Source organism: Sorex fumeus, unplaced genomic scaffold (assembly GCF_029834395.1).
Source record: "Sorex fumeus unplaced genomic scaffold, SorFum_2.1 ptg000063l, whole genome shotgun sequence".
In the NCBI taxonomy this organism is placed as follows: Eukaryota; Metazoa; Chordata; class Mammalia; order Eulipotyphla; family Soricidae; genus Sorex; species Sorex fumeus.
The window spans coordinates 59,996,732-60,022,798 of NW_026606120.1; the positions used below are offsets into that span (position 1 = coordinate 59,996,732).

Below are 26,067 nucleotides of genomic sequence, written 5' to 3' on the forward strand. Positions count from 1 at the left end.
ATATGTATGTGTGTATATTATATAGTAGCATTGAAACGTTACAATACATTTCAGGGGTCCATCCATCCCCTTGTTCCGATTTCGTGGCCACCCCGCCCCAGTTTTTCTTTGTAAACTTTTTAGGACACTCAAAACTACGGCAGAAAACAGTCAAGTTTTTGTAACACACAAGGTCGAGGGTTACAAATCTAGTTCCGACCTCGCTTTTGAAACGAGGGCAGGGCCTGGAAGCCGGGGGCGGGGGACCCCTAGCACGCACACGTGCAAGCCCACCGCCGGGCTCGGCTGTTCCCCGCAGGTGCGGACGCGCTGCCGGGGGTCCGCGGCGAGTCCCTCCAGGACCGAAACGAAATCCCGGTACAAACTGCACCCGCGGCCGCGGTGCGTCCCGACGCCCTCGCCCGGCCCGGCCCCCGAGACCCCCGTGAATGCGGCTGCCCTCGCCTTCGACTCCCGGAGGCCAGCGTCGAGGGGCCCGCAGGAGGGCGGCGCCGGCCGCCGCGAGGGCCGGGCGCGGAGCCAGGACTCTGAGGACGCGGAAAAGCGCCGCTCCGTGCGCCGCGCGCGGGCGGGGGCCGGTCCTACCTCGAGACGCACGGACGTGGCCGCGGCTGCTTCCGGCCGACGTCAGCGGGCCCCGCACCCCCGCGACGCCCCCTCCCCCCACGGTCGCGGCGCGCGGGGGCGGACACGCGCGCGTGAGGACGTCGGGGCGCGCGCGCTGGCTCGCCGAGTCTGAGGCCGACTTGGCGGCGGGGACGGACTGGCCCGGGTTGGCGGGCCTCGCGGCGGCGTCGCCCACTCCCTGCAGCCGCTGCCGGGGTCTCGGTCCGCTCACCGTCATGCGAGGTCAGGCCGGGGCGGACGCGGGCGGGCGGGCGGGAGGGGTCGCGCGCGAGGGGCTCGGCGGAGGAGGAGCGGGGCGCGCCTCGGGGACTGCGGAAGAGTCGTTCGCGCTTACTTGTCCGCCGCCCCCCGGCCCCCGGCCCCCGGCCCCCGCAGGTCGGTCTGTGCGTCCGAGGAGGGCGGGAGGGGGGGTCTGTGATTGATGGAGATGACGCCCGAACGGCCCCATCCCACCCGGGGTTTAGGGGGTGGGGGGCGCTAGACCGGGGCCCGGGCGCTTCGGGCAGAGCCGGGGGGGAAGGCAGCGAGGAAACCGCCGGACGGTGACTGAGGAGTCGCACCCGGGGCAGGGTGCAGACGCCGCGAACCCTAGCTTCCTCCCGCGGAAAAGGGCAGCGGGGACCCCGACGGGCAGCGCCTCCAGGCCACCCACCCTGGCTCTTGAGGCACCTTTCCCGGCCACCCCCTTTTCCTGCCCCGCCTCCCTTCCGCCGGTGTGGCCTTTTCCGGGGCGCCGGGTAACTATCGGGCGCCACCTCGCAGCTACGTGACTGATGCTGCCCCCAGTGCGTCTGTTTGAAAGGCATTGAAGGCGACATCCTTTTGGAGAAGAGAATCCTTTTGGTATTACCGAAGCCCTTTCTTAGTAGCATTGGGAAAGACCCAGTGTTTCTGCGGAAGACCCAATTTGTAGGTCACCTGAATGCAGTGCTTATTAGTTATCTTTAATGATCATTTATGTGGCATTAACACACGGGGTACAGGGTGGAGACGAACCACCCTAGTCTTTTTGCAAGCGTTGAAAAATACTGATTCACTCTAATGACACGTATGATATAGGATCCCCGTGAAGATGAAACGGCTCTGGATGGGTAGGAAAAAGGTAGTGAAGCATCAGATATGACCCAGTACTAGCGCTTACATTATGGGCCTCTACTGGGCACGCATACTTGCTTTTTTCATGACTCCTCCTTCGTGGTTAGAGGCTTCTGAAACTTTTCTAGCAGAAAGGTTCCTAGAACCTGAAATATTTTTAGCAATTGTTCCCGGGAAAGATAGTTTGGCTGCAGTGCTTCAGCAAAAAGAGAAGCAGGAAGTCTAGTAACTAGTCAAAAGTTCAAAGAACTCATCCAATGACTTTCTCAGCCAGGGCTCTAGTAAATAAAGACATCTCAGTGAGCAGTAAGTTATCTGTATTTAACTGTGCACTCAACATGCTTTCTGCTCTGACTTGTAGGAGCCAGCACCCTCAAGCAAAGGAATCTGGATCACAGGAAAAGTATTCCAGGGTCATGCAAGCCAGCTGCAGCCAACTCAGCAGTCCTTCTGGAGCTGCAGGCTGTGATGCAGCCTCGGCCTCTCAACGTGTGCACCCGAGATTGACAGGGGATGCCGCTGGTCTTCATTCCGGCGATGTTCATATCCAGATAAACTCCATTCCTAAAGAATGTGCTGAAAACATAAGCTCCCGAAATACAAAATCAGGCGTCCATAGCTGTGCCCATGGATGTGGCCATACTCGCAGCCGGAGCCATTCCCACGGTGAAGCCTGGCTGCCTGATGATCCTGCCATGGAGCCTGGAGATCCTGGTGGAAGCTCCTTCTCAGAATTCCGCTATGTCTTCAAGTGGCTGCAAAAAAGTCTCCCCTATATTTTGATTCTGGGTGTGAAACTTGTCATGCAACACCTAACAGGTAGGGTATAAAAAGACTGTTGTGTTTCATTGCTCAGTTCCCTTTATTTCTTTATTGATAATTGATCTTGATCCAAGTGTTTCAGTTCATTGTTTTCTGTTAGCTTTTAAAACAATTTGTTTTCTTTAAATTCATGTTATTGTGTTTGAACTTTTGATTTTTTTTTCCCCTTTCAATTAACTGGAGCTTATTTTCTAACAGGAATTTCTCTTGGAATTGGGCTGCTTACAACTTTTATGTATGCAAACAAAAGCATTGTAAATCAGGTTTTTCTAAGAGTAAGTATAATAAGTAACTACAAAAATAATTTAATTTTCTCTCTTTCGAGAGAAATGAAAGATTGACCAAGTTAAATAGAAAATAAAAGCTATCATAAATGTTATGTTTTTATTATATCATAACCTGAATCAATTATATGTCCTAATGTAAAATTGCTTTACCTTATTTTCTTTATATTTTTTGTTCCTGATAAAACAAAAAGCAAACAAAATAATATAAAGTTTAGAACATGGGCTGGTGGGGCTGGTGCGATAATAGGGGTTGCATGTGGCTGACCCCAGTTCGGTAACCTAGCACAGCATGGTCCTCCAAACACTGCTGGGAACAATCCCCAGGAGAGCTGGGAGAAGCCCCTGAGCACTGTTTGTGATCCTCCAAATCCAAGCCCCTTTCTAAAACAATAAGAACATACTATTTGATCTGCCAAGTGTTTTAATGTTTTGAGCTAATTTAATTAAATATTACTAAAAAGTAGTTGTTTCACTTTAAGACTTAAATGTACATAGAATTGGATATTGAATTGCTTAGATCCCCTTTAAACTTTAAAATAAACTTCTAAGTTTTTCAATAACGAGTTATTAGAATTCTATCCATATAAATGACTGGGGAAATTAGGAATAGGTTATAAAATTTCACCTTAAAGCACCTTAATCGCTCTGTCATGCATTATGACTTGAAAATTTGTAGTTAGAAACTATTTAGAAGATAAAGTTTAAACTAGGATCTGCAAATTTTTAAGCTAAAATTAAAATACTTGAGGCCAGAGTGATAGTACATTGAGTAGGGCATTTGCCTTTCATGCAACCACCCTTGGTTTGATCCTCAGCATATTGGTTCCCCAAAACCAACAGGAGTGATTCCGATGCTCTCCCAGGTATGGCCTCCCCAAATAAGATTAAATTAAATAACTTGAAAAGTGACTGTCATTTATTTTTTTTTAATTTGTTGAGGTTTGGGAGGGCCACAGCTGACAGTGCTTGAGGCTCTCCTGACTTGGTGCCTTCTGTTGGCATTGGGGTGACCATGCAGTGCCATGGATCAAACAAACTCAGGCCTCTGAAGACAAAACATGCGCTCAGCTTACTGAGCATCACCCTAGCTTGTGTTATTTCTTTGCTGTGCTCTGCTCTTTTCTGTCATATCTCCTAAAAAGAATATTTTACTGCCCAAAAAGGACCCAAATTACTTGGCAGAGACATAACTTGGTGACAGAGAACATGCTTTGCATGTATGAAGTGGTATTAAGCCCTGTCTCAATTATCAGCACCCAGAGAATGCCTGAGTAAATATGTATTATCTGAGAATTAAAATATACACTTACAGAATGTTTAAATGTGTTTTAAAAATTCTCTTTTGTGGATGATAGCTCAAAGAGCTGGATTACATACTTTGCATGTTGGATTGATCCCATCACCAAAAGTCCCCAGTATACTGCCAGTAGTTCCTGAGCTTCCCAGGTGTTTCCCTAAAACCAAAATATAATAGTTTTGTGAGGGAGCTACAGAGTACTCTGCTGGAAAGGTAAAGTTTGTGTTTGGTTGTCAACGTGTATAAGATTTGGTTTCTTTGAAACAGGTAATGTTTTTATATGATTATGAAACTATTACTATTTTGCAAATGCTTGAGGTCTTCTTCATGGAAGGTAGATGCTTTATCACTGAGCCACATCTTTGGCCCAAGAAACTTGTATTTGTGAAACTCTTGTTTAAGGTTGGGAACCTGGTTTTCAGTGATAAAGCACCTACTTTGCCTGTGTGAGGCTTTGGGTTTGATCTCTGTCTTGAATTAAAATGGGTACTGTTTTTAACTATATATATATAGACTGTGGTGATAAGACACTGCAAAATTAATCTATTAGGATGTTCTATTAGACATGAAAATAATTTGATGGTATGTATTATTTTGGCATAATTCAAAGTAATAAATTATAAAATTGTTTATTTTTCAGGAGAGGTGCTCAAAGATTCAGTGTGCTTGGTTACTGGTATTCTTAGCAGGATCTTCTGTTCTTTTATATTACACCTTTCAGTCTCAATCACTTTATTACAGGTAATTAGAGGTCCAAGTACACAAACACTTTTTGAAAATTATATATTCCTAGCATTGCATATACCTACTTGCACATATTGTTATATATCAATTTTTACCTGTCTCTTTCCAGCTTTCAAAACTATAAATGACTAAAATTTGTATCCCAACTGTCTTGTTCTATAGAAAATGCTTCATAATTTGAGTTTTTACTTATTAATATGTATTATGTACCATTAAAGGTGGTGGTCTTTCTTGGGTGGATGGGATACCACATGTGGATGTGCTTGGCTGCTGCTATTGTCTTAGAGCTTGGGGATCACTTCAGACTATTCCAAGGACCAAAACTAGGGTTTTATCAAGCAAAGCACAAGATCTATCCCTTTGAGCCATCTCCCTGGCCTCATTATTATTATTTTAATCAGTAAAAATTGTTAATCAGTAAAAAATGTACACTGTAGTGTTTTGAGATAGATATACTTAGTCTGTGTGTGTGTATATGAAATGATGTCCACAATCACTTTTATCAAGTTAATATCCATCATCTCCTTTGGTTACCTTATGTCAAGAAAATGCTAGATTTGGGGGTGGGGGGAAGGTGGTTGTGGGTGGGTTTCCATCACACCTGATGATACTCAGAGGTTATACCTGGTTCTGCTCTTGGTGTGCTGGAGGGATATAAGTTGATATATTTCCATGTCAGATGAGGTACTGCTTTTGGGGGGGCTTTAATTAAATAGTTCTATGTCCTGATTTCACTGTCCATATGTGGACAAAACTGGGTTATGGTTTGTAAGTGGGGCTAGTACTACTCAGAATAAATAGTACTTAGAGGCCACATTAAGTGATTATATAGGGGCTGGAGAGATAGTACAGTGGGTAAGGCACATGCCTTGCATGCACCTGACCCAGGTTTGATCCTTGGCATCCCATATCGAACCCTGAGGAACAACTCCTGAGCATAGCTGGGTATGATCCCAAACTTAAAAAAAAAAAGTACAGGACTGGAGAGACTTAAGGCACTTGAATAGCTTAGAGCTGTGGCCACAATCCTGATCAACCAAGCACTGCACCAGGAGTAGCCCATGAACACCACTGGTGTGGACACCCTCCCGATTCCCCCCTACAAAAAAAAAAAGATTACAGACATATGGACATAGTGATTGTGGATCTTATGTACATGTGATGAACTGAGTAGAGGTTAATGTAATATATTTTGGTGTTAACATCATATGGTTGAAACTTAAAAATTATGAATATTGACAAGATTAACAAAGGGGAAAATATAGATAGAAGGGAGCTGAGGATTGGACATAAAATTAGGAAAGAACAGTATCCCCCAAAAAAGAGGAGAAAAAAAGTTTTTTTCCTTTCTGTCACATATGAGAACAGTTAAAAAGAGGACATGACACATAGAAGTTTCAGAAGAAAATAATAGGTAAAGTGGGAAAGGAGGATCTTTGAAGGGCCAGAGGGATAGTACACTGGGTAGGGTCCTTGCCTTGCATGTGGCCCACCTGGGTTCAAGCTCCAGCATCTTATATGGCCCCTGAGCTCTCCAGGAGTGATTCCTGAGTGCAAAGCCAGGAATACAGCTGGGTGTGCAAAGCTCAAAACAAGGGATCTTTGAACTTTTGGCAAAATTGGTACTAAAATACCAATTGGTATAATTAATAAGAGCAGTCCAGTGAAAATAAGGTCGTAGAATTCCTAGTGGAATTGGTTGAGGACAAAGTATTAAATGTCTAGTATTAAGGATTTTTTGGTTTACAACATCCAGAAAGGTATCAACCTTGGCAAGCAAGAAAATTGGTCTTTTTGCTATGGAAGTGTGATACGAAATTTAAGCAAGACACTAAAATAAGGAAGATGTGTCCAGGTAGTGCTGTGGGATGAGTGCTTGCAAAGGGCCCATGTTTGATCCCAGTATCACACAGTCCCTCAGGCTGGGAGGAGTCCTGAGAGCCCCACTAAGTGTGGCATCAAAAAACAAAAAAATCTCAAATACAACAACAAAATTAGCAAAATGTTCCTGGGGCAGTGGCTCAGGTACTAGAATACATGCCTTGCATACATGAGGGAAGCCCTAGGTTTGATCCCTGGCACCATGTACACGCACACAAAAGCAAAATTATCTCCCATTCTATTTACATGATTTCTAATATGTTCCAAACTCTAATTACTAAATTCTAATATCTTGCCAAACAAAATGTACAGTTTTTGTACATTAAAATAAGAAGCTTGGTTGCAATTAAAATCCCCTCCATCAAAAACTCTAGGGGGGACAATCCTTAGTAATTTTCCTTTGTATGTTGCTCTAGTAAATTAAAAAAAATTTTTTTTCTCTCTTGGTAGCTTAATTTTTTTAAATCCTACTTTGGACCATTTAAACTTCTGGGAAGTACTTTGGATTATTGGAATTACAGATTTTGTTTTGAAATTTCTCTTCATGGGCTTAAAATGCCTTATATTATTGGTGCCTTCTTTCATCATGCCTTTTAAATCCAAGGTAAGAAATTTAAGGTTTTTTGGAACAATGTCAGAGCAAACCACAATATACAATTTATTATTCACTTTAAAGTCTTACCAGTTGATAATTGAAAACTGCACTTACTCAGTGGCTTTGTGTATTCAATGAAATCTTAACATTAATCTTTGTAATTGACTAAAACATCCATGCATGTATACATTTGTGGTATTCATAAAATATTTTCACTATGTCATTCTTCAGAAGTAGCTTTAAAACATACATAGATCAGAACAAAACTGAGGCTGTAAGTCATTAACATCTATATTACTTGCCATTTGTTCTTGATATCTGTCCAATTTGAGATACTTATACTATGTGTTACTTGAGTATTTTTTCCCCTTTTCCTTTTTCAGGGTTACTGGTACATGCTTTTAGAAGAATTATGTCAGTATTACCGAACTTTTGTCCCAGTGCCAGTCTGGTTTCGTTACCTAGTAAACTATGGGGAATTTGGTGACGTGACTAGATGGAGTCTTGGGATACTGCTGGCTTTACTCTACCTCATACTGAAAGTAGGTAATGTTATATTGTCATATCATTGATATAATCACAGATTCTCCTAATTGCTGCTACTGTCATAACTGATTTTTAGAGTATTCTTATATCAAGTATGTATTAGATATATCAGATATGAAGTAATGTAAGGTTCCATATCTGTTGAGAAATAGAAATATAAGGCCAAAAGATGGCTCAATAAGTTGGGAGCATGTGCTGTGAACGCAGGTGCCCAGGTTCCATCCCCACTCTCAGACCTTGTGTTCCCTGAGCAAAGCTGAGGGCACTGTTGGCTGTGACCCCAAAACAAAAAAGAAACCCTTCCACCAAAACTCAAAGAAAGCTAAAGAAATGTAGGATCCAAGCTAATACAGGGGTTGAGCCGACTGTATCGTGTGTAGCCTTTAGTACCATGGAGAGTGGTACCCACCCCTGCAAAAAAAAGAGGGGGGATAAATGGAAATACATCATCTCATTTGTTTTCCGTTGTAGAGGTCACTCTAGAAGGTGCTGGGGACTGAGCACTGCATGTACTCTGCAACTTCAGGCATTTATCTCCAACCCATGAAAATAGACACTTTATTTTTATCCGATTTGCTGGTTTTATTTTTCTTTTTAAGGAGTGGTCTCCCTTGATCATAGATTAAGGGTAGAGAAACAGATGTGAGAGTATACCTATTCCCCCAAAGTTGCATTGGTCACATACATGGTTCTCAGATAATTGGAGTACTCTGTCCTGTTCCTCTGTATCTGCTCTCTCCAGTGTAGTCACTTTATGAAACTTTTCTTTTTGGGTTTTGCAATATGTAGGAGTGAGGCTTCTGCATGCAAGGCATGTGGTCAGGCCTATCCAGAGCTTCTTTTGAGCCCCAATGAAACATTATCCCCTGCCCTCTTGGGGTTGGCTGGGGGCCACCACTACTAGCACCTGGAGTTTCCTACCAGCAGGGACTTTACCCCTTGGAGCTGTGTCCCTTTTGTGAAACTTTAAATGTTTAGAACCTCTGAGCCAGGTTAAAATACTTTCTCTGGCAGTTTTTTGACTTGATCAAATTATAATTTTAGATATTTGGCTGTGTCTCAGCCTGGCATGAGGTCCAAAGAGATAGTACAGGGGTAAAGGTGCTTGCATGCAGCTGACTTGTCTTGATCTCCAGCAGGGCGTGGTCCCGTGAGCATAGCTGGGAGCAAACAGCACAAAATTGGGGGTAGCACCCAAGTACAGAGCTGGTATGGCCCCCAAATAAAACCAACAAAGATGGCTTAGAGGATTGGGGTGTATGCTTTGCAAGTGGGAGTCTCAAGTTTGTTCTCTAGGATGGTTGGCTACGAATCAAGACAATTAAATATTTAGTATTAGCATTTGAAATTAAGGGTTTTTGATTCTGGGGTTAGTAAATAATAGTATTCTTTTTTAAGTTAATAGATTGTCTTGTTTCTTTTACAGCTATTGAACTGTTTTGGGCACCTACGAACATTCAGAAGAGTTCTGCGAGTATTTTTTACACGACCTGTAAGTACTTCTTGCTAGTTAAGAGAAAACTAGTGGCCTGAGTGATAGTTCAGCAGGCAGGCATCTGCCTTGCATGCAGCAGACCTGTGTTTGATCCCTGGCACTCCACATGGTCCCCCGAGCCCTGCCAGGAGTGATCCCTGAGCAAAAAGCCAGAAGTAAATCTTGAGCACTACCAGGTGTAACAACAACAAAAATTACCAATACATGTGCCTTGAAAATTTCTCACTGGAGGAAATTCTCACACCAATTTCTAATTCTGTATATACAAAATTAGTTCACAGCATGGAATAAAGATTCTAATTATAAACTTGGCTACTATGTGATTTTACTGCTGTGACAAACTGTAGGGGAAAGGATATCTATTAAATAATCATTTGCTCTTTTAGGACCACACCTGGCAGTGCCCAGGGCCTGTCCCTGGCTCTGCTCAGGAATGACCCCTGGCAGTGCACAGGGGCCCATATGTAGTGCTATGGATTCAAACTGGGCTTTGCAGGATGCAAGATAAGAGCCTTAAACACCCTGTACTATCTCTCTGGCCCAGTTTGTTTGCTCTGTTGTAGCATTAGTTGTTTTTAGTATTGTGATAATCAGATAAGAGAGTCTGATTCTTGGCTTTACAGTCCACTGGTAACAGTTATTTGGTCATTGCTCAGGGGATATGACTTATTAGGAAGCCAAATTAATGTTTATTTTTATTTATGTATCTGTGATTTTTGCACTCAGAAGTGAGTGCATAAAATCTGGCTGCCAAATCAGGGCTCCTACTACCCGTCCCACATTCCCCTCAGGTACTTAACTGCCGGCTCTATATTCCCCTCAGTTCCTCACATTCCCATAACCACTGGTTCCACATTTTCTCAGTTATTCACATCCCCTTAACCTCTGGTCCCATATTCCTCTCAACATTATCAGACCCTTTGGGCTGGAGCACAGCGGGTAGGGTATTTGCCTTACATGCAACCAACATGGCCAACCCGAGTTCGATTCCTCCACCCCTCTCGGAGAGCCCGGCAAGCTACCGAGAGTATCCCGCCCGCATGGCAAAGCCTGGCAAGCTACCCGTGACGTATTCGATATGCCAAACACAGTAACAACAAGTCTCAAAATGGAAACATTACTGGGCCCACTCGAGCAAATACGAACGACGGGAGGACAGTGGCAGCGACAGTGATTTTTGGACCATACCTGGCAGTGCTGGGGTCTACCCCCAACAGTGCTCAAGAGAATACACAGTGCCAGGGAGAGAAGCCAGGAGGGATGGAACCCAGGCGGGATGGAAGCCAGGCTTCCTGTGTGCAGAACATGTGCTTAGTCTGGCTCCATAGTAATGTTCAAAGCATACCAACAGGGCCAGGGAGATAGAACAGCAGATAGGACGTTTGCTGGTATGGCCCTCAAACTGAAATAAATAAGACAAAGGATATCAACACAGCAGACCACACTAACCCCTGTTACTAAGATTGAATTAGTAAGATAGTAATAAATTTTGCTCCCATTCCATTAAGTTCAGCCATAGCCAACTTTTTTTTTCCATAAGACAGATAATATATTAGCCATTTTTCTATAATTGATCTAGTAAGGCTTACAGTGAAATAATTCATCGTCTTTTGAGACACAAAGAGAATGTCATTCAGTTCTGATTTATTCCTGACGGTCTTAGGACTATGTCCTAGACTTTGCCAGGAAGATAATCACCATCAGGCTGTGTCCTTCCAGAGGAGTATCTGCATCTGCACAATGTCATTCTATTTTATTTGATGGGAAGGAGACAGTTTGGGTGAGGACTTGATGGCTTATTCCTGGCTCTATGGTCAGGAACTTACGCATGCAGTGCCAGGTATTGAACTCAGGTTGGCCACGAGTTAGCAAGTCAAGTGCATTAACCTCATTCTCTATCCCCAACAGTTCTATCTTAAAGCTTGTCAGCCTAAGCGTAGTTTACTAAATGACATCCTACCAAAGGGGAATTGTATTCTCATTTATTTCTGGAATCTTTAATATCACCAGTCTTGAGAGTCTTAGTTTTTTACTTTTCAGCCACTCCTGCCAATTCAGGGAGTTGCCAAAGTTACACCTGGCAGCTTCAGGTATTGTAGAACGGGGGCCTATGATGCATACAGAGTTGCAATATTTTATATATTTCAGGTTCTTTAAGGCCCTTAAGTTGGATTTGTAGCACTTTAATCTTTTCCCAAGATCCTATAACTCCACTTTGACACATACAGTTCATCAAAATATAGTTTTGCATATGTAGTTCAGCTATGAAATATTTGTATCCTTCAGGAGTTTTCATATTAAACTTTTTTTTTTTGGTGGTGGGGCTCTCTGCAGTATCCAAGGGCTATACCTGGCATGTTACTTTGGGGTGCCCGTGGTTACAGGGCTCAAACCCATTGTTGCTTGCACACTATACTTGCACAAATCATGCACACTACAGTCCTTTGAGCTCAGCCATTGGGAGACTGTTCAGATGGTTCCAGGAAGATTTGAGAATATGGAACTAGCTTTATGTTTGAGGAATAGATTAGACATTTTGAATGAATAGAACTTCTCTCCATAGAGTTATGGCGTGGCTGCCAGCAAGAGACAGTGCTCAGATGTGGATGATATCTGTTCAATATGTCAAGCTGAATTTCAAAAGCCAGTTCTTCTCATCTGTCAGGTAATTATATTTTTAAGCATCCTCAACATTAGTACTTCTTTGGACACTCATAAAGAAAGAAAAAAACTACAATGATTTGTAAATAGCAGTCCTTGGAGTACATATTAGTAATTTATTTGTGATAATAAGCTTGAAGATTAGTTAAATCTTGTTCCAGTAATTTTTATACAGAGTGTACACAGGGGAAACAAAATTCAACTGCAAGATTAGATATAGGGAAAAAAGACATATTAACAAGTCTTTTTGTGGGCTGGAGCGATAGCATAGCAGGTAGGGCATTTGCCTTGCATGCAGCCAACCCGGGTTCGACTCCTCTGCCCCTCTCCGAGAGCCCAGCAATCTCCCCATGGTGTATTCAACATGCCAAAAACAGTAACAAGTCTCACAATGGAGACTTACTGGTGCCCGCTTGAGCAACGGGAGGACAGTGCTACAGTCTTTTAATATACTACTGTATAATGCCCATTCCTACAGTTTGACAGTAATTGCCCTCAAAAAGTTTAAAAATTAAGTTGGTCATTACACACTTATTGAAAGTGGGTAAATGGACAGTACAGTTGAAATAACAATAGTGGCCCTACTACTGTTACTGTATTCTTGAATTTGCTTATTTCTAAAATAGAGGTATTTTTCTCGGAAATCCCAGTTGAAAGAGCATGAATCTCTGTAAATGTGATGAATTTAAAATTAAAACATTAAGTTTAAAATCTGGCTTTTGATTTCTTTACAGCACATATTTTGTGAAGAATGCATTACCATATGGCTTACCAGAGAGAAAACATGTCCACTATGCAGAACTGTGATTTCAGATCATATAAATAAATGGAAAGATGGAGCTACTTCATCACACCTTCAGATATATTAAATTGTATTAACTCTTAAGGCCACAAAACACTAATTTCATTTGGTTACAATGATAAACATTAAAATGGACTTTCAGGGCTAGAAATTAAGGAAATGTTTCTATTTTATTGTAGATTTTAAGACTTAAGTGCAGACTGGAGAAATAGTACGGTAGTAGGGCACTTGCCTTGTATACAGCCGACTGGGACTTAATCCACACCATTCCTGATGGTCCCCTAAGCACTGCCAGGAGCAACCCCTGGGCATCATCGCCATGTGTGGCCAAAAACAAAAAAAGAAATGACAAGTGCAAGAATAATAAAAGACCTCTGTTTTCAGTATATATGTTGAGCTTTATGATATGCAGCATTTATTCTACCCCAATTATATGACATGTGATTGCAGTGTTGAATTGTAAATGTGTTTTCTAAATGTTGCCAAAATGGCAGTTAGCTAGAACTAATAGTTTTAGAGGAACTCAGGTGTTCTTTCCTGATACTGTTTGCAGAAGAGTATTTTTCATATTTTAAAATACCTATCTAAAAATAGAATTTTCTTTATTAGCATTGGCTAAAATTCCCATTCTAAAACGTCTTAAAAGTTTTCATAAAATTTGTATTTTTACACAAAAAGTTCTAAATGCTATATTTTACCTGTTACAATCAGATTTTCTAAGATAGATTTACTGAAGATATATTTTCATATTCTCTGTAATATGATTAGCAATCAGTGAGAAGATTTAATTTTGTGCCTGAATCTCAAATTCTGCTATCAGCTTTCATGTTCATAATCTTGCTTTTTGTATGGTGCCATGGACTACCTTGAAGTAACTATTAAAATAATTCACAGCTTATAAATACCTGGCTTCACTGACCTGCGTTGAGTGGCAAATAAGACCAACTTCATAAATTCTTAGGACTCTCTTTACAGCCGATCAACTCACAAAGAGTTATGAATATTATTCTTGAATCACCACTACACAGAAGATTAAAACTCACACTCAGAAGCAATTAAGAAGCAACTAAGGGGTTGTACAAGCTATACATGGTGCCCTACCTGCTGACCCAGGTTAAATCTCTGGCATGCGATATGGTCCCCTGAGCCTAGAACAGCTAGCTGTGGCCCTGAAACTAAAAAGTAACCAAAATCTTTAATGTGATTTATTTCGTATATCTTCAATTAGATAAAATGCATCAAGCCACTGTTACACATCTAATAATTCTGATAAAACAAATGGTAATCAAACTTTAATATCAAAAATAAATTTAAAACATTTTTAATAAAAAAGAAAAGTGGTTTGCCTGTCTGTAGGTATTTGTGCAGGGTGGAGGAAAAAAGGACAGGATACTTTTCTCTCCCCTCCAGCCTTCTAAGCAAGGAGTACTACCAAGATCTTTGAGAGGGCCAGGGAGATGCACATTTGTTTTGCATGCTGAAGATCTGGGGTCAGTCAGTCAACCCACATGATGATCTGAGAACTGCAGGTATGCCCTTCCAAACCAAAACAAACCTGTAGGAGAAGGCTTAATTAAGGGTTAATTGTAACAGTATAGATACAAGGCCTCTCCCTGGTTTTTTTTTTTTTTCAATTTTTATTAGTGAGACACCATGAGGTACAGTTGTAGACTTAAAAATTTTTGTGCTTGTCTCCTTGTTTCTTGTATTACCATCTATCCACATTGCTATGTCCAAGAAGGAAAAATAGGAGAAATCAGGAGGCAAAAGTTATAAAACAGATTTGCAGTTTTCATGAGGTAGAGGCTAAACCAGCGATGTGGATCAATACAGATAATAACTAACCAGTTACAGGTTAAATCACTTTCCCTGACCTTTATAGCCACCCATGTTGCCAAAAAGACTACGCTTTTATTCCCCCATGTAAATATTGCCAGGTTATAAGCACAAACTTCTTATTCAAGTGATGCTATATTTTAACTTTATTACCTACCCTTACTAGCCTTTACGAATGCTGAAAATTGGGGTGCTGGAAATAGTACAATGGGTAACACACTTGTTTTATATGCTGCTGACAAGAGTTCAATCCCTGAAAATACATATGGTCCCCTGAGACCCACCAAGAATGATGCCTGGTCACAGGGGCAGGAGTGACCCAAAAAGCAGAAAGAAAAAAAAAACTGAAAAATAGCTAGGTTGCCTTTTTGACTTTAGGCTGAAACTGAGTTACTTAGATATACAACTGGGGATAGGCTAAGAAAAGACAATCTTGGGTTAAATTGTGGATTTGAAAGATGGATGTGTTGAGTCTTAGTAAAACAAAAGAGGGATCAGGGTAGCTCAAAAGGCTAGCTGCATGTCTGAGGCCCCAAGTTCAGTTTGTGGCTACCAGAATGACCAACGCTGCCTTGACAGGCCTTCGGTATTGACCCATGGGGCCTGCAATGCCTGAGGGAGTAAATTGAGAAATGATTCCCTGGACCTTCAAGGCCACAGAAAGGGACCCCTTTCACCACTGGCACCCTATAAATGTAAATATCTTCACTGTACCACTGGCCTTACGGGCATGTGGGTATTAGTTAAAATGGGTAATTTTCTGCTTTTTAAAAATGTTAAGACAGTAGGGGTTTATACAAGGAGCCTGGGGTGATAGATGGTACTCATAGTCCCTTAAGCACCACCAAGAGTTATCCCTGAGCAATTCTGGGTATTACCCGAAAACAAAAATACTGGTATATATCATTTAAGTTTCTGGTGTACAGTATTACAATTCAGAATTTAAGAGGGAAGAAATCTAATAGGGTCATGTTAATCTATTAGGTTTAATTATTACTTCTAACAATGGTAATGAAATAAAAACATTTTCTTTATAACCTATTTTCCTTCATGTCAAAAAAGAATAGGGCTGGAAAGATAGCTTAAAGGACATTGCATAGAGTGTTCTTTTTGATCCCTGGTAATGCATGGCCCCCAGGATAAGCACCAAGTATGGCAAAAAAGAAAAGAAAAGGGTAGTGTGTGTGTGTGTGTGTGTGTGTGTGTTGTGTTGTGTGTGTGTGTGGTGTGTGTGGGGGGGAGGGGGAGGTGTGGAAAAAGGGATGGATAGGATTTTTTTTTAAATCCACAGTATTCTGTGATTTAAAATGACTTCTGAAACCTCAGAAACAGTTTATACAAAACACATCTTACACTAGAAATGTTAAAAGCATCTCAGTACTTCATTTACATCAATGATTCTCAACTGCTGGTCCATCAAAAAGTTACACCACTTCAGTAACAGTGCATTTTAGCTAATGTAAACATTAAAAAAGGTTGAAAACTGCACTACATTAATTTGTGCATACATATCAAATAAGCACTGTTAACACAGTGGCTGAACAAAATAATAGGAAAAGAAAGCTTTTTTTTTTTTTTTGCTTTTTGGATCATACCTGGCGATGCACAGGGGTGACTCCTGGCTCTGCACTCAGGAATTACTCCTGGCAGTGTTCAGGGGACCATATGGGATGCTGGGAATCGAACACAGGTCAGCCTCGTACAAGGTAAACGCCCTACCCGCTGTGCTATGGCTCCAGCCCCAAGAAAGTATGTTTTTATATGAAATTTATGCTGAGCAGATGGGTTGCTGCTGAGAACATGTATCACCCACGTGTCTCCCTTCTTGAGACATGTAATTTCCTACCTTTCTTTTAACACTGAGAAATGTTTTGGGGCTTCCTCTCAAATCTGTTTCTCTCTCTCCCCACTCAAAACTTCCAAATAAAACCTGTCATCCTTAAAAACAGTGACAACAACAAAAAACTACTTAAGTATTTACATGGGCTTTTTTGGGTGGTGGGGGAACATATGTGATGCCAGAGATCAAACCCGGGTTGGCTGCATGCAAGGTCTCGTGCCTGAGCTGCTGTACTCTGTCTCAAGCCATGAACTTTCTTTTCAAAAAGGAAACTTGGACCACACACAGCAGTGCTGGGGATAAGGGGGAACTATATGCTGGGGCTTCAACACAGGTCTCCTGCACTGGAAGCATGCATTGAATTTTGACTCATATAAACTTTGAGGGTGAGGGGTGAGGGACACACCTGACAGTGATCAGAAGACAAACGTGGTGCTGGGGATAGAATCAGGTTGGGCCAAAGGAAAGGCAAGTGCTAGTGCTTTAACCCCTATACTAGCTTTCTGACCTCCACATGAACTTTCCATAAAGCTGTCATCCTAATTCTACTGAACATAACTTAAAAATCACAAATGTATAAGATCTAACACATATATGTAGTTTATTAAATATGCGAACCAGAACACATCTGACGTATTAATGAAAATTACTGCTGAAACCACTTGTGTACCTGACATATATGCTGTTATTTAAACCTATTTTAGGGGAAAAAAAATCACTTCTATTTTATGTTCATTCAAATTTGCATTTAATTTCTATTTACATTCATTCAATCCAAAATCAAATACTTAATACAGTAAACTAAATACAGATGAAAAGCAGAAAAAGTGTAACCCTCATAGCACTCCTAATAAGGCAGCTGAAGAATTTATTTACCAATAGATGCAAAGCCAACTTGGGAAAGGAGAAAAATAATAAAGAGCAAACACAACACAGATGAACCCATCTTTCAGGTTTTACTTCAGATAATCCACTGAGATAGTACTTGTGCAGTAGTGGTAAATTAAGACTCACGCAATAATCAGCAACAGACCATAGGTCATGTGCGACAAATACTTTTATGATTGTTCAGTTTGCTAGTGTCTACTCCCATTAAAAAAAAAGTTTGGACATTTAAGTTTTTATTTGAGAAATTAACCAATTCAAAGCCTCAAAATCCATTCTTCATAAATTCAACATTTCTCGTGAAAATAATCTTGGATCTAGCCCTTGTAAGCTAGGAACCATATATGTGGATAACCAAAATAGGTCCTATATTAAATATAAAATCCAAGGCTCAGTATATTATTGAAGATGCATCTTGTTAATAATAATTACCTATAGTAAAGAATGTTGAATTTATGGAATATCGTACATGCATTCTTGCCCCCAAATTATCTTCTATCTCAAAATACAGTATGGAAAAATCATTCTTGAAGGATTCAAATTATTTAAGACCACAAAGAGGGAAAAACAAAAAACAAAAAACATTTCCCTAAAACTCTGGTTCAAGTTCAGTAATTAATACTTTACATTGTTAATCACAGCTGGTTTATAAATCCCAGTTTATTCTGTAATGCTACAAACCTTATAAAATCAAAATTAGTAAACTTTAATTTTCAGTGATTATACTTTAATTAAAAAACAGCATGTATAAAATAAAAAAATATCCTGTAGTTGCTTGAATTTTAAAGAAAATAATCAAGTGATGAAAGAAAAGCATTGATCTCTTTTATACACTTACCTGGAATAATCATAAAGAACCCTCTTAGAAACTCAAACTAGTAATATTGACATATATTTTAAACTACGTTTGGATTTTTACAAATAAATATAGGGTAAGCCATATTGCATAGGTGTGTGCTTTCTGTCGGTGACACTCAAGTGGCACTTGACATGTTTTCACAGTCATAATAGGGATATCTATGAAACACAATTTCTCAATACACTTAATTTCACTTACTGTTAAGTTTGAAAAACTGTATTTGTGTGGATGGTAGGTGTGCAATTAATGCTTTTTATGCAGGAAAGTTGCAATGTTTGCCACTACTGTTGGCAGTGCTAATTATGAAAATGGTTTAACTACGGGTGGTATAGCCAGCCAATCACAGTGCAAATGTTACTAGCAAATAGAACTGAGGAGAAACATTTTGGTATGAAAATTTTGCTGGAATTTGGTCAGTCAACACTACGAAACATTTGAAAACAAGGATCAAAGAAGCACAAGCCATTTACAGTCCAAAATAAAGTCTATACATATCACCATAGCTTTCTGGGTAGCTTTTTTCAAACATCATAAACTTACAGAATGAAGATCTTCACATTAAGTAAAAATTTTCCCTTTGTCATTACTGTAGCTTCTAGCTACAGGAAGATGATGAAATAAGGGAGGAGAAAGTCTAGAGGGAATGATTAAAAAATAATAAAAAAAAATAAAAAAGGGATTTTTATCCAAAGATGAACTGTTCTCAATTCATTTATTGCCACAATTAAAGTTTTAGTTCCAACTATTTTGATGGTTCTGTTTTTACTATCATAGGATTTCATCTCACTTGAATTACCACTTAAGTAAAGCTTTGCTCTTTTCTGACTTAATTCAACATGCATAAAGAATTTTATGGCTTGGATCCTATGGCTCAAAAGGTTTGGAGAACACAGCAAGCAGCAACTATGTAAAAAAGAAAAAAAGTATAGGGTTGCAAAACATTACAAACTGACTTTGCGCACTCAGACTGAAGACATTTTTTTATAAAAAACAAACAAAAAGACTCAACTGCAACTGCTTGATCATCTATTATACCAGTATGCACTGAAATATTTTTTTAAATAAAACTCTGCAGATATTAAACCCTTTCAATAGCTAAAGTCATGGAAATGCTCTCTTTAAGGCAGGAAGTATTTAAAAAAAAAGGTAAAGTTACCTTTATTTTTACTCTTTATACCTGTATTATCACTTAAGTAGATTTTGTTACAATTTCAAAAACATAGTGCCTTGTTAACATGTTTCCTAAATTAAGCCACTAAGTTTTCTTATTCATTGTGGAAGACATTCATCAAAAGGCCATCAAATATTTTTAGTCAAAAAACATAGCCCAGTACAGAAGCAAGAAAAACCTGTACCTTTTTTTTCCTTTAAAACTGTGAAGGAAAAAAACAAAAGGATAGTAGACAGAAAACAGTAAAAAGAAACCTAAAAACCTTACCAATTTGCTGTAAAAGAGATTAGACATAGTAGAGTAGACCATGGCACTGCTCTTTTTCCCTCTCCTCCCTCTTTGCCGCCCTCAGTATGCATTTTATCCTGACTCTTCTATTCTCTTCAGCCATGGGCTGAACACTTTTGGCATCTTGAAACAAATACTGGTATAAGAACAGGTGGCACTATTTTTTCCAGTGCAATGCAGGCCCAGGACAAAGATGAAATGTAGGACACACAGCTTACGCCCATTTCCAAGGCTTCCAGTTAAGCTTAGCACAAAGCATTACTGCAAGTAGAAATGATTAAATAGATTCTTTTTGTTTCCTAGTATTACAGACAGGTATTGCAGCTGGGTTACTGAAAATAAACCCCAGGTCCACCCCAATCCCTTAAACGAGCCACAGCTGTGGTTAACAATGATTCATTTGCATTTTATTATTTCACCAAGAGAAGAAACAGAAGTTGTCTGGCCTTCTTCACCAACCAACCAATAATCTCGTTTTTTAAAGTTTGGGATGTTTTCCATAATGAGCTGAATCAAAAATCTATTTGAAAAATATATATTTATATAAAAAAAAGATTCAGGTTGTTTGCACATAAAACAATTGATAAGTTTTGTCTTTGATTCCACATTGCTGGAAAGTTTGACCAAGCTTGCATGCTAATTTGTCCTTAGTTGCAAGTATTACAGGCAATTTCATACTTTGCCTAATGAAAGGATAACCCTTCTTCGACACAATCAAAACTCAACAGTGATTCAGAAGCAACATTCTATCCTTAATACTGTCAGTTCTGAGCCATCAACATGAAAATCCTTGATAAGGTTGAGATGTCACTAGGAATCAATTAATTGATGTGCCTAAGAGTTCCACAATACTACTTTGCTTAAGTTTTTCTCTTTTTTTGCACCATTGATTTATTTTTTTAAAAATCCATGTTCATTTTTTCTCGTCCAAAGTGTTCTATGTAATGAGACCGACTCTTCTAGGGACTGTCATTTTAAGTCTTCTTGTTTCACTGTGCAGGATGCTCACACGTCCCCTCCCCAATCTTTTTGCCTTAAATTCATTAAAAAGCATTGCTCTGTCATAGATTCATACGCAGGTGTTCTGGTCGTTTGGAGATCATAGGAAAAGCTTGTTTTTTGTATGGCCCAGAGTTTGGCTGTCGTATTGGAAGTGGTGCTGAAGCTTCCCCACTCATCGTCACATCCATCTGCTCTATGCCACTTGTTTCCATTGGGTATTCCACAGGCGTCTGAGGAGTGGCTGTGCTGGCTGAAGCACCTCTTCCCCAGAAATCCCCAGGAGAAAATTTGACCGGGCTTTAAGACAAGGAAGAGCTATAATTTGTCTCAAGGTTAATTCAACAAGAAAGATTTTCTTTATATTTAGAAGTGGGGTGATAAGCCATTTATTTTAATATTTTTGTGCAAATTAGCAGAAACAATAGGTCAGCTGTCTTCTCCCATAGACTAAGTGCAGGAGCTTCCTACCTGTTCTCTTAACTTCTATACTTGGCCCCATAAAACCCTCAATACTTACTTTACAGAAAAGCCGTTTCAACCTCCACTTAAAAAAGCTTCCATTGCATTTTAAATAAAATACATGTTAAGGGCCAAAGTGGGTAGCTCAATGAGTTGTAGTGCATGTTTTACATGTTGAGACCCTAGTTTCATCCCTGGCAGTGCACTGACCCCAGCACCAAGCCAGGAGTAGACCCTGAACAAGCTGGGTATGATCAAAAACAAATGATTATTCATAAGTTTCCTCATGATACTTTAGCAATTTGATCTTCTTTACATTTGAAGAAAAAGCCAAGTTTTTCCTCCCTCAGGGCTTCTGTACAGGGCTGTCCTAGCTGTAAGACCCTTGAACTCTCTTGGGGCTAGAGCAACAATACAGAAGGCTTTGCAAGTGACTAACCTGAGTTTGATCCCTAGTACCCCAAGCCTGGCCAGGAGTGGTCTCTGAGCTCAGAGCCAGGAGTAGGCCCTGGACAGAAACAGGTGTGGCCCAACCCCCCCCCCCCAAAAAGAGCAAACAAAAGAAACTCCTTGTTATTCTTTGTTCTCTACCAATACACTATCATTAATTTTTCTTAAAACACTTAGCACTACTTAAAATTACGTATTTTTGTACTTCCTTGTTCAATGCTCATTAAATTTTAAGCTTTGTTAGAATCTGGACAATTCCTGTGTTCATGTGTCCCTAAGCATGCATCATAACCCCTGGAATATAATAAATGTTGAATAAAAGGACATCTGTGGGCCAGAGAGATAGTCAAGAGTTAAGATGCTTGTTTGCCCTGGATATACAGCTGTGCCTGGTATGATTGCTGATATTACATATAGTCTTCCAAGCACTGCCAAGAATGATCCTTAAGCAGAGCCAGGAGTAGCACGTGAGCACGGCCAGGCATAGACTAAAATCAGCCCCTACTTCTATCCCACCTACCTCTGCCAGAAAGGACATTTGTGGGGCTGAAGCAATAATACAGTGGGTAAGTTATTTGCCTTGCATACAATCAACTAGGGTTTGATCCCTACCACCCAATAATCTCCCCCAAACCCTCCCGAAGCAATCCCTGAGTGCAGAGTCAGGAGTAAATCCAGAGCACAGCAGGGTGTGGCCCACACACCAAAAAACAGAAAAGTACATCTGCCAATGAAATAACTTGCTTTCAGAAAATAAGCACATCACCAAACAGGTAAATTAAGCCACCTGCTCTATAAGAAGCAGAAGATACTATGCTTATGTCAGCTAAGGAGAGAACATGAGATGGTATAAACTTCCTAAGCAGTGCTCTTCCAGGTTTAAAAACAGAAAAGACTGAGAATATTCAAGTTGAAAATACCTGACAGGTGTTCTTGGGCTGCCAATAAATCTTCGAGGCGATCGAATTTTTGGTTCAAAAGAAAACTTTTCTTTTACACTTTCAAGTACTGATGGAGCCACATATGTAAAACCCTGAAAGAGATTAACGGTAGACTTCAGAATTGTCAGATACATCGAGAAAATTGAGGGGCTAGAGAGCCAGTGCAAGGTCAAAGTGTTTGTCTTGCATGTGGCTTCAGTTCCCAGCACTGCATCATGGTACCTCAAGCACAGTCAGGAGTGACCCCTAGGCACAGAGTCAGCAATAGCCCTTGTGCACCATTTGGTGTGCCCTCGCCCCCCCCCGCCCCGCCCCTCGGCCCCACTTTCACACACATACATACACACAATAAAATGACAATGATGGGTGGTTGTTCACTCTGACACACCAACAGTATACACCTAAATTCACCAAATACTACTCTCTATCTTCTCTCATTTCACACCTATGTACTTCTTCCCAGGCATTTCTTTTCTTTTTCATTTTTGGACCACATCCAGAAGAGCTAAGGGAGCATAAAGTGCTGGGGATCAAGCCCAAGGCAACCTGCATGCAAAGCATGAGCTCTAACCCTCTGAGTCCTCTCCCCAATCCCTTAAATCTTTTCTCTTTTCTTTTTTAATGCACAGACCTCAAGAAATCAGACTTTTACTAATGAACTTCATCTGCCAACAAACTAAATTCCACTCAACCCGAGCACCATGTACTGTGGCCTAAGAAATAATAGAAGCAAAGAGACCAGAGTGATAGTACAAAGGGCAGGGCATTTGCAGCGATAGTACAGAGGACAGGGCACTTGCCTTGTCTGTGGCTGACCTAATTTGATCCTTGGCACCACATATGGTCCTCTGAGCCCTCCAGGAATGATCCCTGAGTACAGAGCCTAGAGTAAACCCTGAGCACTGCCAGGTAAGGCCCAAAAGCAAACAAAAAAAGAAAAACAGCAAAAACTTCACTCTATCCATAGAAGTACAACAAACAGGAAGACAGAGACTCCATACAAAGATAAACACAGAGAAAATTCTTTACTTTCTAATCATATTATACTACCAGTTATGACTATCATTTCCAGAAGTTTATAATTATCGAGGCAAAGTAAAATCATAGTTATCTAACTTGGCATGTTTGATTTTTCTTTCTGGTTTTCTGTCGATGATTTGATAGATTTTCCCCCCTTATTTCTGTGAGCATATCTGGACCATATTTATCAGAGTTCAAGGTCTTTTCCTGGCTCTTTGCTCAGAGGTTATTCCTAGTGGTACTCAGGGAACCAGATGTGCTAGGAGCAAACTGAGGTTAGCTATATGCAAGACAAGTGCCTTAATCCCTGTACTATCTCTGGCTCTTTTTTGGGTTAGTTTTAGGTTTTGATACACATACCCAATACTCCTCCAGGTTCTGTGCTCAGGGGTCACTCCTGGCAGTACACAGGGGACCAGGTGGAACCCAAAAAGCAGATGCTTTCATCACTCTAGTCATTTATGCATGGGCATTACTTACAGAAAAAAGATTCAATGAAACTGGGTGAAATCCTAGGGGAAAGGCTGAAATTCTACAGATCATGTGCTTTGGGATAATTACCTGCAAGCTTGTGATTCACATGTTATTCACATGCATAATCCACATGAGTGTGCCTAAAGATTAATCACCAAGAAGACCAACCTATGCCTTAATCGTCTCTGATACAAACTTAAATACACTTTATTTATTTATTTATTTATTTTTGGTTTCGGGACCACACCTGGCAGTGCTCTGGGGTTATTCCTGGCTCCGGACTCAGTAATCACTCCTACTGTGCTCAGGAGACCATATGGGGTACCAAGAATTGAAGTTGGATTAGCCATGTGCAAGGCAAATGCCCTACCAGCTGTACCATGGCTCCAATCCCAAAACTTAAATACATTTTTAAAGGGGCCATACATGTCAGTGCTTGGGGCCAGGTAGTGGTAATGCTCAGGGGTGGACAGGAGGACATATGCAGTGCAAGGATTGAACTCAAGTCCTTGCACACACTAGGTGTGTGGTTCTCAATTTTGAGCTATATTCCGGACCCCTATTATCTGTTGAGTTTGGGGCCACACTCAGCTGTGCTCAGGGCTTATTCCTGGCTTTGGGCTCAGGGATGATTCCTGGCAGTGCTCAAAGGATCATATGTAGTGCGCAGAGGAGGATCAAACCCAAGTCAGCCTCATAAAAGGAAAGTACCTTAGCTACTGTATTATCACTAAGGCTCCTACTTTTTAGCTTTTAAAGATATCTATTTTATGTATAGAATTCTGGGCATAACCTAACAAATTAAATTGTTCTTGCATTTGTAATATATACATATTATCTCTAGATTATGTTTGTTTTTGTTTGCGGGGGTGGAGGAAGGCAGGACACACCTGAAAATGCTCAAGTGCTACTACTGGCTCTGTGTGTATGTGTGTTATGTGTGTGTGTGGGGGGGGGGTCTATCACAGAGGTGCTTGGGGAAACCATAAGCAGTGCTAAAGATCAGCTACGTGTGAGGCAAGTTCCTGGACCCCCTGTGCTCTTTCTTCCATCCTTAGACTCCTTTTTACGGAGGACAAAATGTCAAACTAGTTGAAAATCTGTAACTGAGAAACATCTGTTTGAAGGTTTCTACATTTTTAAAAAAGCATAAATTATTTTGTAATTTTATTATGAGACTACACGTTTCCTACTTCTGTTGCCAGATTCTTAAAGTCTATGGCACATTTACCTGTGTCTTGGACCCTGTGCCAAACTTTAAGTTGGATAAGTACCAATGTGTTCATTAACCAATAAACATCTCTTGTGACATTAAAAAAAAAAAGTTTAAATACTGTATCAGTAGGAAAAAATTCCATATAGAAAAATTTAAAAAAAAAAAAAAAAAAGAGGGGCCTGAAGATGGCTCAAAGCCCTGGGTCCAATCCCTGGTACTACATGGTCTCCTGAGCACTGCTAGGGCACAAAACCCCAGCACGAAGCCAGGGGCAGCTCTTAAGCACCACTGGTTGTGGGCACCAAAACCAAAACAAAAGGAAAATGGAAAACAATGCTAGAATTAAAGTGATTTGTACTTACTTTCCCAATTTTAAGATATTTTACTAAGAGGAATTCGGTATGACCTTACTAATGATACTAAATTAGCATCATTTAGATCATTTAGTATACATTTCATCTATCATCTTTTAATTAAAACTGCTATAAAATAACATTCTGCATGTATCCTCTATTCTGATCTCACAATATAATCATACATTAATAGAATTACAACTATTCACTATTTACTCAAAATCACACTTCTTGGGGTTACTCCTGGCTTTGCACTGAGGAATTATGGTGGTGCTTAGGGAACTGTATGGGATGCCAAGGATCGAACCTGGGTCAGCTGCATGCAAGGCAAATGCCCTACCTCCTGTACTGTCACTAGGGCCCCTCAAAATCACAATTTTTTAATATTAATCTTGACAGGGGGTAGAGTAATAGAACAATG

At 40.5% G+C, this 26,067-nt stretch overlaps 2 protein-coding genes across 3 annotated transcripts in view; one reads left to right on the top strand and one right to left on the bottom strand.

Annotated features, from left to right (window-relative positions):
• Positions 1-562: 562 nt before the first annotated feature.
• Positions 563-14,167, top strand: RNFT1 (ring finger protein, transmembrane 1). The gene is made up of 9 exons (XM_056126601.1): positions 563-849; positions 2,084-2,541; positions 2,743-2,819; positions 4,769-4,869; positions 7,204-7,357; positions 7,732-7,890; positions 9,321-9,386; positions 11,953-12,054; positions 12,785-14,167. Exons 2-9 carry the CDS (start codon positions 2,139-2,141, stop codon positions 12,917-12,919), a joined length of 1,197 nt encoding a protein of 398 aa, XP_055982576.1. The 5' UTR covers positions 563-849; positions 2,084-2,138; the 3' UTR covers positions 12,920-14,167.
• A 6,592-nt stretch (positions 14,168-20,759) lies between these two features.
• The window catches only part of RPS6KB1 (ribosomal protein S6 kinase B1), a 45,663-nt gene continuing 40,355 nt past the window's right edge, over positions 20,760-26,067 (bottom strand). Inside the window, exons 14-15 of one of the 2 annotated variants that reach the window (XM_056126595.1) lie at positions 22,563-22,675; positions 20,760-21,030 (exon numbers count right to left, since the gene is read on the bottom strand). In XM_056126595.1, the coding sequence (XP_055982570.1) occupies positions 20,793-21,030; positions 22,563-22,675 (351 nt within the window). In that variant the 3' untranslated portion in view covers positions 20,760-20,792. Of the gene's footprint in view, positions 21,049-22,562; positions 22,676-26,067 lie in introns of both variants that reach the window. The other variant, XM_056126596.1, reaches the window with a different exon arrangement.